The 13,982-nt window shown below is 38.5% G+C and overlaps 1 protein-coding gene across 2 annotated transcripts in view; it reads right to left on the reverse strand.

Annotated features, from left to right (window-relative positions):
* Positions 1 to 2,752: 2,752 nt before the first annotated feature.
* NINJ1 (ninjurin 1) overlaps positions 2,753 to 13,982 on the reverse strand; it is a 32,258-nt gene continuing 21,028 nt past the window's right edge. For both annotated transcript variants that reach the window (XM_077325564.1, XM_077325565.1), the window contains 2 exons: positions 8,299 to 8,454; positions 2,753 to 7,576 (listed from right to left, as the gene is read on the reverse strand). In XM_077325564.1, the coding sequence (XP_077181679.1) occupies positions 8,309 to 8,454 (146 nt within the window). In that variant the 3' untranslated portion in view covers positions 2,753 to 7,576; positions 8,299 to 8,308. The remainder of the gene's footprint in view (positions 7,577 to 8,298; positions 8,455 to 13,982) is intronic.

The raw sequence follows: 13,982 nt of genomic DNA on the forward strand, positions 1-13,982 counted from the left end.
ATTCCCCCCGTGCATAATGGGCCACTGTGACCCACAAGCTGCCCTGAAGGGCAAACAGGGCATAGAGACCAAGTGCCTCCCAGCACTGTTATTCAGAGGTCTATTGGCTCTGGATATGGTATCTGATTAAAGGCATGTTGCCTTTTGAAAACTTATACCCTGGCAGTTTTGATCTCTGAGGTGCTACCAGTCTCAAATCTAGCTCTGGATATGGAGGCTCCTTTCAGTCACCATGGCTACTAGCCATTGATCGGCCTATGGACATGTTTAACCCCCTTCTAAAGAATGACTGTTGTTTACAGAAATGACCTTTACTTCACTGGAATTAACAGGAAATGACTAGACAAAGGAAATGGAAAGAGCTAAATAAGAAAGTACACCAGATATGGGGGAAATGAATATGAGAGATAGGCCAGGGGAAGAAAACTGGAACACAAATGGAAATATAGATAGCACAGAGAACTCAGAACAGACAGAATGGGAAATACTAATGTGTCAAGAGGCTCATGGTGTTGGGAAAAGTCACAATAGTTCACGTGAGACAGCGTCACCCAGTACTGGTGGTGGTAGGAACTGCTGTCAAGTTACAGCTGACTTACACAGACCCCATACGGTTTTCAAGGCAAGAGATGTTTGGAGGTGGTCTCCATTTGCCTGCCTCTGTGTAGCAATTCTGCACTTCATTCTTAACTGCTGAGATCTGATATGACTCAGCAGGCCAAGGCTGGATTCAAATCTGTCTAGTATTCTAAACAGAGGGCTTACTACAAGCCTGCAAGGTCTGCAGTTTCTTTTCTCCAAAATATTTATTTACTTATTTATTTATCGCCCTCCTCTGAGGCTCAGGGCAGTTTACATAAAACGTATAAATGGTACATAGTTTTCATAATGATTTTCATACAACATAAATAATAACATTAAACTGTAACATAGATCTAACTTGATGAAAAGTTCTGAAGGAAGTGAAAGCTAGCACATTGTTTTGTGTTCCTTCAGTAAGAGGCACTGTCTTACTTTCCAGTGATGATTTCCAAATGTTATTAGGTGAAGTGTCTAGTTCTCGTGAAGGCATGGGATGAAGGGCTAAAATAATCCTCACCACCCAAAATTCACCATATTTGCAGACTTTACACTTTTTTTCTTCAGTCTTGCTGCAACAGTTCTGAGGTACCTGTAGGGAAGTGAGATCTGCCTCAGTGGAAGACTTCCCAACCCTCATGGGGGTTTTCCCATCATTGCAAAGCTTGACAATGGGGAAGGGCATTCTGGTGAAAAACATAGGAGTAGAACAGCACCCCTATGCAATAATATCACTGGGTTGCACCAGAAGTGTTGTCATGATCTTGGTGACATCATAACATCACCAGTGAGGATCCCCTTACTCAGGTGAGCCTCCTGGCAGCTTGTGATGCATGCCCTTGTGTTTCTTGTCTGTGTCCCCAAAAACTGAGCCAAATGAAGAGCCAGACTCACTGGAGAAATGGCCTGAATAGGTCAGAATGTATATACTGAAGTGCATTAAAGAAAAATGTTAACCTTGCTGGGAAAACAACAAATGGGGAAGTTGCATATACTGCTTCCATGGGAAAAGAGAAGTGGGGAAGGATTTCATGCACAGAGGAGAATGCAAAACAGAACTAATATATAAAGCTAACGCAGCCTGACTAAACTGGTACTCTAGCTTAATGCTTTCGTGTTCACAGATCCTGGGCCATGTTTGCCTGACACTGGCTTATCCTATGAAGAACTGCCTGTTCCCTTGCTTGCGCCTAGGAAAGGCAATGGTAACTTTCATCTCAGGGTTTAATTAATCTTGTTATAATTGCACCCCCTTGCCTGGATAGATGGGTGATCTTTTCCCATTCTCACTAGTGTAAAGCAAACAACTGGCTTCCTTTTAGAGAAGCCCTCTGGTGGGGCTTTGCGATCTGCTATCTTGTTTCTGCTCTTATTAGAGGTGCTGTACAAGGAAATTGCCAGATTTTGCAGTTTAACCCAGGGAAACATGGGGACTAGGATGGACCTCATGTCAGGTAAACATCAGGCATTTCCCCCAGTAAATGCACTTCTGTGTTACAGATCTTTTCCATGTTCAGAAGGCAAATTATTGATTAGTTTTTCTTGGAGGGAGGGTAAGGTCCACAGGTAGGGTGGTGGGTAAGTGGAAACTTATGGTCGGGGAGAATGGTCAATGTCCCTGGTGCAGTGGTTTAGCCACAGAGTTTTGGGTGACTGCTAGAGTATCACACAATGTAATGACATCACTTCTGGGTCACATCAGAAGCAACATTATCATGCTGAGGTTGATTAGCCCCTCCCCATTTTGTTGGGGAATTTCCTACTACTACCCAGCTGAGCAGCTGTGGACAATGGCCAGCAATGAGGGGAAGCTTCCTGCTATAGCAGGAAACCTAGCAATCCTATTCATAAGGCTTCATTGAATAACACAAGATATTTAATGGTTCCTCACTATGCTTGGGCATTTGCTCTAGCTCATCTTAATGCTAACCATTCAGAAGTACAGCATGAGAGATTTTGTTCTATATTCAGCCTGTCTTTGTCCTTGTGGCCTGTGTGCAGCTGAAACTTTATCTTATAAAGTTCTGGAATGTGCCTTTTATACTGTTTTAGGAACTGATAGATTTTCCCTCTTGTAGTGCATTTTCAGTAATTTTCCAAAGGATGTTATTCCCCATCTACTGCTAGACAGTGATCCAAATATAACCTTAAAGAAATGAAAAAATACAGAAGGTTTATTCATGAACTAAAGGCCATTTAATTTTCATAATAAAGATATAACACAATGTCCATAAAAATAAGAATTTCAACCTGAGTAGAAGGATCAGAAGAATTTCAGACATGGTCTCCAGCAATAGATACTTTTGTGAGGAGGCACTCATACGGGTCTAGTCCTCAAAGAGTTCTCTTCAGACCACTGGTGAAAAATTGAGGTGTGGAAAAAAGCTACTCTTCTTCCTTTATTCCAGAATGGATATAATTTGTTTCCTCTCTCTAAGTGTTCTTACTAGCAGCAGGTACTTCCAAAAAGGTAGCCAAAAACATGGGTGGCTGGATAGGAATCTATGACTCAGAAGATGGAGTTCTGTAACCAATCTGAGAGATCCAGCCTATGGGGTGAAGATCACTGCACTGACCAAAGTTCCAGGGTTCAATTACAAGCATTCCCTGATTTACCCCAACAAAGAAACAAACCCATGAGAATACATTTTTGTTAAGATGTTGGATTTTCACCAACATTTCTAGCAATTGGGAAACCTGATGATAGCCCAGTCCTAACCCAATTTAAGGAACAAATTTAGAGTCCAGGGGCACCTTGAAGATTAACTTTTAAAAATTCAAGGTATGAGCTTTCATGAGCATGCATACTTCCTCAGATACAAAGTCAGATACATTGAGGATGTGTGCGTGCACATGAAAACTCATACCTTGAATAAAAATGTGTTGGCCTTAAAGGTGCTGCTGGACTCTAAATTTGTTCTGCTGCTTCATGGTGATACTGTTATTTTTACATCATGATTTCAAAACCCAGCTTTGAAAAAAGGGTAGTGAATTTAAGTTTTATTCATGGAAATTCTTACCTAAATCTGCATATCAGAAGCCTGGTTTTAAAAGTTCACTGCGACACAACAGAGTTGAATATTCTATTTTCCTCAAGGTCATATTGGTCCAGGGGTCGTGCAGATAGAACAGAGGTCACTTGAGGGGGGGGGTTAGAATGGGGGGGAACTGTGAATTTCCAGCATTGTGGAGGGGTTGGACTAGATTATTCTTGGGGTACCTCCCAGTTCTATGTTTCTAGGAACCCAGGTGAATGAAGAGTGAAATATTGCATTCTTACAACAGTTGTAATTAATAAGAAAGTACAATAGCTATAAACCAAAGTAGTCCTTAATTCTTCAGCATTCTGAGCAGTATTTACTTGTGTACAAGATTACAAAAGTTGTTTTTTCACAATCAGGGGGAACACAATTTTTACTAGTAATAAAAATGAGTTCCAAAAATATTCAACAATTTCCCACTGAAATAAAACACCCTTATTGTTCTGTGCCCAGTCTCTGTTTACTAGGAAAACAGAAGTTCTATTATTTTGTCCTTACACATTTGTTATTCTTATAATCAGTGAGAGAATTTAACAATGCAAAAGGTAAATGAAAATGTAAGTATCGTTTATCTACATAATTGCCACAATGTGCTATGTATATGTTAAATGTAATATGCTTTAAAATGAAAACAGAAAAATATATTACTTATAAAATTATAAACAAGTAAAAATAGGATAAATTAGAAATAAAATGTTTGAAATATTTTCTTACAGGAAGTATTTTTGATGTATACAAAAATAGCCATAATCTGAAACATATTTGACTGCCTATTAAATCCATTTTGCTCCCATGAATATAAGTGCATAACTGTGTTGTGGGTTGTACTTAGAGATGTCAAGGCCCAAGAGGAAAAAAATTGAGGACTTTTCCCAGTTTTTATGGAAAATTTTGGAAATATGGAGCACTAAAAACCCTCCCCTATGAAATAGTTTATCTTTTTTGAATGAGTGGAATACTTTTAAAGACAAACTTTTTTCTCTCACAATTTATGACATGAAAATGTCTGTGGACTTTTTCAATTTTTCTGATTGAAACTTTGGGGAACATGGAAAAATATGATTTTTTTTCTCTTTTGGAATGCGTGAAATGCTTTTTAACAGGTGATAACATGAGACAATGACAATTCTATATACTGTCAACATATATGACCTATTTTCAGAAACATGTTTATGGTTTAAATGTAAATTCTCACAATTATTGTGTTATAGTGTGTTTAATTACAGTATGAGTATTTTCTGTATTATCAAATTCAACTTGATATAAAAATATACTGTCCCACCTATTGTGGGACATTTGAGTTTTATGGTGGTGGAAAGTGCCATCAAGTCACAGCAATCCTGTGGGGTTTTCAAGGCAAGAGATGTTCAGAAGTGGTTTGCCATTGTGAACATCTGTTTAGACCCTGGTATTTTGTGGGGGTGTGGTGGGCCAACCCTGCTTCTGAGTCTGACGAAACTGGATATGCAGGTCACTTTGATAGGGATCTAAGTACTGCACATATTCCTATTTTTCCAAAATGTCTGATTTTGTTCCTGAGAAAAAACATGAAAAAACTTTTTTCCCTCATTGCTTTCAACTTGAAATGTTATATCTCTAACTGTAGCCACAGGCTTTTCTGTCTGAAGGCCCTCGCTAAAAGTTTGGAAGTGCAGCTTTAGTAATCTTGAGATGCTTCCTTGTTTATTAGGGGACACAGCACCAAACTACATGATAGTACACAGACATCGTAGGATTTTTAATGCATATTTACACTTGAACAGAAATATACCCATGAAATGAAGCTGCCATATATTGTGTCAAACCACTGGGCTATTGGAATCAGTATTGTCTACTGTGACTGAGAGCAACTTTCCAAGTGTATCTGGTAGAGATCTCTCACATAATCTAATATCTGATATTTTTATATAGGAGATTCAGGAACAAAATCTGAGATGTTCAGCATGCACAGCAGATGCTCTACATCTAAACAAATGCCCTTCCCCATTGCACAATGTCATATAAATATGGGTTATAAAAGTTTATTCCTGGATTCTCTATTGTCTTGTTAGCTTTGGAGCCTACAGCAATAGCACCAGGAAATTTGCAGAGCAATGATGGATGCTAGCCATCTAAATAGCGACATATCAAGCAAATCACTGGGAAATTTAAAATAAGCCTGAGTTAACTCTTCCTTGTTAAGAATCTGAGAATAAAAAGCACTCAAAATAAACCTGGAAAGGGGAAATATCTTTACTAAACAAACCTGTAAGGCTATGAAAGGGACATAACACTCTCAGTGGGAGTACCAGCACTGCAAACAATGCCAACTAAAGGAGAAACTTTCCCAGGGAAAGCAGTGGCAAAGCAAACAAGGCCAGCCTATTTAGTTATTACTATCCTGAGATCATCTTTAACACTTTGCTTGTGCCTGGCTAACAGAAGGCAATTATTTAGAGTTATATAAATTTATTTTAATCTGTCTCACTCACACATACACATAAAAACCCTACTACAAAATGATTAGCTCTCCACATATTTCTTGTTTCGTTAAGGTTGTAATCCTCCAGATGGCTGAAGATCTGCTGACATTACAACAGATCTCTAAACAACCCAGATCAGTTCCCCTAGAGAAAATGGCTGCCAAGGAAAATGCACTCTATGGCATTATGTCCGGCTGAAGTCCCTGCCTTCCCCCAACTTTGCCATCTCAAAGCTCTACTTCTACTCTCCAGGTATTTCCCAGCCCAGAGCTGCAAACCCACATTTTGAATATTGTTCTAATCTGGATTGGTAACCTGAAAGCAGAGGCCTCATATTGCCTGTGAAGCCCTACCTTCCTTGCAAGTTAGAATTCCATCCCTTTAGTGTATGACCAATAAGAGGAAGGATTAGATAAGATTTTATATGCGATAGAGTGAATGGCTCTCTCACACTGTGTCTATGTGGTTTGAGAATAATGTTTTAGTCAGTTTTTCTTGTTCCTCTTTTTTGCTCGTTCATTTTCTGTTACTTACCCAGTATGTTTTTATTGTGAGTCCTTTAATGAGCATTGACTATTCAAAGGGCTGTTAGCTACCCTGAGGCTCACAAACAAGAGTGGAATATTCCTACACAGGTATAAATATCATATGTGCTGATAATGAGAAAATAAGAAAAAACTGTTTCCACGACTCCTGAAAGGGGAGGCCCTTGGTCTCTTTGGGGCACTTCAATTTTGAGTGGTAAACAAATCCTTAACATGAAGCAGTGTGAGGTAAAATGGACATTTTAGAACAGAACTTGTACTGTCCTAAAAACTCCTGTTAAATTGCTTGCAAGAACCTGGTGTGTGTTTTGGACTGTCAAGTGACTTCCAATTTACGGCAACCCTAGGAATAATGACCTCCAAAACATTCTATTATTAATAGCATCAGCCTTTGCAAAATGAGAGCCCTTCAAATTCTATAATGAGGCACAATTTTGTACTGGGAGTTATGTAAAAGAAAATGTATGTACATAATTTACTTATAAATTGCATAAAACACTGTGATCACATACATCGAACAATGACGTTGTCTCTTTAGTGCAGGTGGAACTTTCCATAACTGTATGAAGACAATTTTCCAGTACTGTGTTGCTATTTTGTGAGTAGAAATTTCTTTCCCTGCTCAGCATCTTTCAAGAAGGCACAGAGAATGAGGAGGTCCTGTGGACTCATGGGAATAACAGGATCTGGGGAGCACTGCTCTCTGATGCAATGCTAATAAGGTAAAGTAGGACTGTTGTCACTAGTAGCCCGAATACAAACTCTTTTTAACTGTGTTTTTCTAACAACAGCAGATGATCACCTTATTTAGCTTAGCTTAGCTGCTTAACAGAATGTTGTTTCTGGCAAAACAGATCAATGGAAAGTTTCATTTAAAAGTGCGCATTTGGATGGCTTTTGTTTCTTCATGCTTCCATCCAAGAGAAAATAGTCCATGTGCAGAAATTACCTGCAAAGTTCAAAATTTCAACATATCAGGGGTGGATGGAGGAGCATGTAAAAGATTGTGTTAAATATCTTTTCCATGAAGTTTCAGAAAATGACAGGTTTCCTGTCATTCTATATAGCATGTCATATAGAAGGATAACAAGGGCATTACACCAACTGGTCATGTCCTGACCTCAGATGGGATGAGGCTGACAAGCTCCCACCTCTAGTTTCCATTTCCCATCACCATATAGACAGGCACCAGGAGAAAAAAAATTAAAATGTCTGCTAGGCTGACAGTATGATGTCACTTCCAGGGAAAACCCAGAAGTTACTTCAGTCCATTCTAGAATTCACCAACACTTTCCAGTAATGTTCTAAGATGTATGATATCACTTCAGGGTATTTCTCAGAGGTAGTTTCCCCATCTGCCCATCAGGCCTCCCATTGGTTACAATCTTCTTGGTTACTGTGCTAAAGGGTTTTGTTGTTGCTTTTTCAAAGAGAGCCTCCCCCCCCCCCCGGTCCCCAGCCCAAAAAAGGTTGGGGACCACTGTTCTAGTCCACAGTACATGCTTCAGCCTGCTGCTGCTGCCACCTGCTATCCCTTCCCTTCTTCCAGCAGCTGCTCCAGGACCCTGTTTGCTTGCTCACTCAACTGTGCTGAGGCTAGTGCTGATGGGGAAGCTCTTACCTGGCCAAATGACCCTGTGCTTGGGGATTACTGGATGGATCACAACTCACCTTTGCATTACTACGCTTTTGAGGTCGAGGGTTTCTGCACGCCAAAAGCAGTAATAAAAATATTCACAACCACTATAACAAACACCAGTCCAGTGGCAAGGTTATTGAGGAAGTCCAGCTTGGCATGCTTTGCAGGGTTATTGAGATCATATTTTACTGCAAGTGAAAAACATTGAGAAGAGAACATTAATCACTGGAGAACATTAGTCCACACAGGAAAAGCATATTATTATTATTATTATTAATTAGATTTATTTCCCGCCACTCCCCGTAGGCTCAGGGATATTATTACCTTCATGTAACAATCATTTCAGAGAAATCATAGAAAGTCAGTGTCAGAAATTAATCTTTCAGAATATGAAACATTTTACTGAATTTTAAACGTCATATTTGATGTTTTTCACTGGCTTGCTTGACAAACTCATAACATCACTAGTTTTATTCAAGGAGGCAAAAATGTTCTTAAAACAATTTTTCCCATAATTGTTTTAGAATCAGACATTCAAATGATTCTATAATAGTTAATGTTTACAGGGTTTTAATATTTGTAAATGCTATTTTGTCATTTCTTTATCCAGTTAAGTTTCCTCCAATTACCAATCTGCTCCAATTTCCAAGTTTGTACCTGAAGAAGTATGCTTCCATGTGAAAGCTTATATCTTGAATAAAATTGTGTTGGTCTTAAAGGTGCCACTGGACTCTAAATTTGCTCTGCTGTTTCAGACCATCACAGCTATCCACCTAAGTCTGCTCATTGATGGTCCTGCCTACTGCTTTAGTTTTACAAAGAGGGAGTTTTACATCTGTTCAGTGAGACATGATATATCAAAGGCTTTCAAGATGCTCGGTATTATTGAGAGCTTCAGCTGTGTAAACACCATTCCTGTTTATCAGCCTGCACGTTCTCTATACCTGAATTGCCAAAGGGAGAAGGATGTTTTTTTAAAAACAACTTCCATTAAATATGCATGCTTTAGTGCAGTTGGGAGGAGGGGCAAAGAAATATTCCACCTCAGCAGACCCAAATACTGTCTGCTACCACTGCTTAAAAAATACTACTTTTAAAATGTGTTCAGACAGCAATATGATAAGTAATATAAAGGTATTGAAAAATGTTAGAGGGTTGAAAATTAGCTTATAGACTTCTAAAACAAATGTTTACAGTAAACATGGGAGACAATACACAGAACTGTACAATATGGGTTTGGGGAGAGCACAGTGGGATTTTTTAGCTTGGTCCTTTGACTAGCACACTCCCTTGCCATGCTTTGGGAAGTGGCTGCGTTTCAAGAGAAGTTTGTTATGTGATGTAGAAGGCTGATCTCTGGCAATTGTCTGCTCAAAGTTCATTTGAGCGTATGGAAAACAGGCACATGGTTTGGATCTTGGCCACCAGCATACCATTCCTTTTTTCTCTGAGCCACAGCAACTAGAAAATGAAAGCAAGCTGCCTATTTCCAAATACTGTGGCCAGTATGACACACAGCAATTGGCAAGGCCTGTCACAGCTATTAGATTAGAGAATATTAGAGTCTTTATTTCTTCACAAGGCAGGCTGCCGGCAGGGAAGAATCCAGGAAAGGCATAGTGCATAACTCATATTTATATATTCAAAAGCAATCTAGTTGTAGAGCTGACATGTGATGATTCATAAAGACTGGAGGCGTGGAAGGTAGTAATATACAGCTGTGTCTATTGGCAAAGCCAGGTTCTTAGCTTTCAATTGAAATTGCAGTAATCTTAGTCCATTGTTATACTCTTATATAATAGAATTTGAAACTATTCTTAAGTACAGGTATAATCAAGCATTCTTTTATATCATCTCAGTCCTACTGTCATTTTGTGTAGCCTGATCTATTTCAATTTTTCCCTCTGAAAAAAAAGGAAAAAAGGAAAAAAGGAAAAAAGGAAAAGGCTGTATTAATATGGGTCTTCCCAAATTCATGTCACCAAAAAGAAACCCTACTACCTTCTACAGACTTACAATTTAAATGGGAACCTTAGGGCTTGAAGCCCTGCCCTTTAAGACAGGTGTGACGAACTGCACTTTTAAAAACTTAGAACTGATGCTGTAACAGATAAAGGTCTGTGAAGGATTAATTCTTCACAGAAACAGAGAGCCTTGAGTGACAGGCTGTTCCAAGAGATCTGATTGATTAGCATCAACTGAGCAATGAAAGACTTTTGAACTGTATGCTGAGGAGAGATGCAATCAGATTTCAGTCCTAGCTGAGAAGAGTTGAGTTCTGACAGTTTTGAAATTCAGTCCTGAGAAGAGTTTAATATAGACAGGAGAAGTGGGTATATAGTTGGCAAGGATGAATGGATAATTAGGTGGAGATCCACAATCAGGACAAAGGAAGGGGATAGATCTTGTGAGGAGAAATTCCCTAAACAATCAAGCAGGGAATTAGCTCTGAAGAACCCTGGTCTGGTGTAGTTAGATACTGCCTTTAAATACCTTAAAAGTACCGGGGTTTCAAGATAAGGGGTTTGGGCCCTTGGGAGAGTGCACCAGCCTTCTGGAAATCAGAAGAGTCAGAGAATACAAAAGAAAGTTTGCTGGAATGTTTGGAAAACACTGGAACAGAAGCCTCTCAACATAAATATTGAAGTCATTGTGAAAAGCTTATAAGAAACTTCTGTTAGCATGAAACATAAGAACTAAAGTCTGTGCATGTACTGGTTTTAGAAATTTCAACCCATGTGACCTTTCTTCTCTATGTTAAGTAAAAAAGAAATATTTTTTAAGTTTCAAAATCCCACAGGTGCAGTTTAAGTTATTTAAGTTACAGTGGGCTCCTGATGCTTCCCTTGGGTTCCTCAACTGAGCCAACAGCCAAAATATCATACTGTGATAGGGTGGGACAGCAAAGTTTTTCAGCAAAGAAGTAAACACTACAGTGGCTCAGTCAGTAAAGGTGAAAAAGAGGGAAACTTTTGCTTCTGAGGAGGGAAGTTGATGGGGCCCAACATAACAGGCTAAAAATTAGCTTAAGTTCTTTCCTCAATTTGGCAGGGAATAAAGGAAGTCAGTGAGGGTCTGAATAAGCTGCCATCTCAGCAAAGCAACATAGGACAAAGTGCTGAAGGATTTAACCCCCTCTTGCCCTTCACAAAGTAACAAAACCAAAGGGCTTGGCATCTGGATAAGAAGTTAGGGCAAAAAAGGATACAAGGAATTGTTCTGACCAATTTCTTCCTTCCTATTTTGGACCAAGATTTACAGGAAGATCCTCTAACAAGCTGTTGCCTTCTTGCAAAGCAGCAAGAGCTATACTCATGTTCTGAAGGATTATCAGTATCAAGGTGAAAGAAGATCAGTGTCTGATCATCTGGACATGTGCAACCCTGATTCAATTAAAATTGTCTTGCCTTTCCAATAAGCTGAAAATGAGACCTGCATATACAATCAACAATTTAAGAACATTATCATGCCAATGTCTTCAGATTCCTTCTCTTAACCTTTTCTTCTTTAGAAGGAGTGCTTGTGACAGTCTGGTGCCTCAATTACACCACATTTTTCTAGCAAAAGGAAGAACTTTTGATACCAAATCCCAAATGGGACTATTGCTGTTCATGTGAAGCTCTTCAGTATGTCTGAAAGGATAAACACTATTGCCTTCCTGTCGAAAGTTACCTAGGAAAAGACTGCAAAAAACATCAGTTCTAGGGTTTTGTTTTTAAAAAGCTTTTATTTCATAGGATTCTTCAGCTTAGCTGATAGCTACATTTCTGGTGTCCTTCCTCATCTATGTTGTTTCTAGGGCAGAACAAAATGTGGTTACATGCTGGGAGAGACAGCTTGGGATATTTTTAATTAATCCTTTTTATATCAGGGTATTCTGGGCACATGGTATGCATGCCTTGGAGTTATCTGTTGCAGGTTCTTCTCTTTATAAGTGTCCGACAGCAGCTTTCAGAATTGTTTAGTTCACTTTCCCAGGAAGAACTATTTGTGCTGTAACTTAGAATAAAACTATGCATTTAGAAAATGGCAGAGTAGTTAAAAATACTCAGCATGTTTACTTCAGTACAGTAGAAAACTGTAATTCATCAGACTATATATTATGTGATTTAAAATGGCAGTTTCTATATTCTTCCTGAGTTATACACAGCTGCTTAGAAACAAAAATCACAAACATACAATCTCTGAGTAGCTCTTTGTCACGACATAATTCATAGAAATGCACAGCTTCAGGAAAAATATCTTTAATTTCTTCTATGAATAAATATTTAATGTTAATAACTGCATACCCAGAGTTGAGCAACCTCAGTAATTAGCCAACGAAGGTTAGTCCAGCCGAAGGTTTTATAAACTAGTCTTCCTGCTGACACACACGCATGCTAGTCATTTGTGGCTTTAAAAGGAAGCAAAAATATTTCAGCCACATTTATCCCACTTGCTCAGTCACTTGAGTACAATTCTCATTCACTATAGATGACCCTAGAAGTAGCTACTTGGCATACATGATCATAGAAATGTTAACCAAATTAACATTAAAATAGATCTAAGAAACATTTCTCATAGTTTACTGTTATTACTGCTATGGTTGGAATGATCATCGGAGAGTAATAGGCCACATGCTTTGCAGACAACCATTTGAAAATTTGATACACTCTTGTTACCTTTTTTAAAAGGTATCTACCTCTCTGAGCAATATTGAGATGCTGACAGTTGAGGCAAACAGTACTCAGGTGGGTAAACTAATAGTTTGACTCAACGTGACAGCTATGTATGTTCAAGTGAAAGTAATGCACTATATAAACAAAAACCGCGGTGGATTTAACCATCTTCCAAGTCACCTTCTTTCAACTTAAGTGGATCTTTGTCCAATGGAATAACCACGTATCTGAAAGAAGGCTTTGAAGGATCTGAACCACCTTGTCTTTTGTATAAATGTTTTATTATGATGATGATTATGCCAATAAAGGTATCTGATTGATTTGATTGATTGAAAGAAGGCTTTAAATTTGAGCCAAAAAATATTTAAAAAAAAATAAACTTCACTCAGTGTACTAATGGGCTAGGCTAGGATTCACCCCAATGTACATTAAATTGCTACAAGTCATTATTGTTATCAAAAGTCCTTGCCCCCCATTCTAGACCCCCTTCAAGCAGTGTATCATCTGCTTACTATTTTTGTTTCAAAGTGCTTTGTGATGTACTACAAATGCTTTTAAAAGTGCACAAAGTTTCATGTGCATCTTGTCAAGAACAAGTACGGTTACTGTTAGATTAAAAAGGACTTCACATACAGAGTTCACTGCATGGCTCACAGTTCAAAACTCCCTTGTTAGAAGTCTGGTAATTGTTTAACAAATTTAAAATATCTTTAAAATTAATGAAATCCCACCCATTTGGGTAACCCTTCCAGGGCCATCAAGAAAACCCAGGGTTTCACAAAACCCTGGTTGAGAAATCCTATTCCATGGTGTCATAATCAGGGACTGGGGATCCTAGTAGTAAACTGAGCAAAAAAAGAAGAAGCTTTAGTCAAACAAAACGACATCTAGGATTTTTCTAAACACATACACAAAGCGTATATTATGTTTTAGAATAACTTTCATACAATGCATTGTTTGTGTCATGAATTGGAATGTTGTCTTGCATTTGTATTGGTATGTGTCTTATTACCAGACTTCTGAATATATTTCTGTTTATTTTTCACTATTTTTACAAG

The sequence above is a fragment of the Paroedura picta genome, chromosome 3 (genome assembly GCF_049243985.1).
Source record: "Paroedura picta isolate Pp20150507F chromosome 3, Ppicta_v3.0, whole genome shotgun sequence".
Taxonomy (NCBI): Eukaryota; Metazoa; Chordata; class Lepidosauria; order Squamata; family Gekkonidae; genus Paroedura; species Paroedura picta.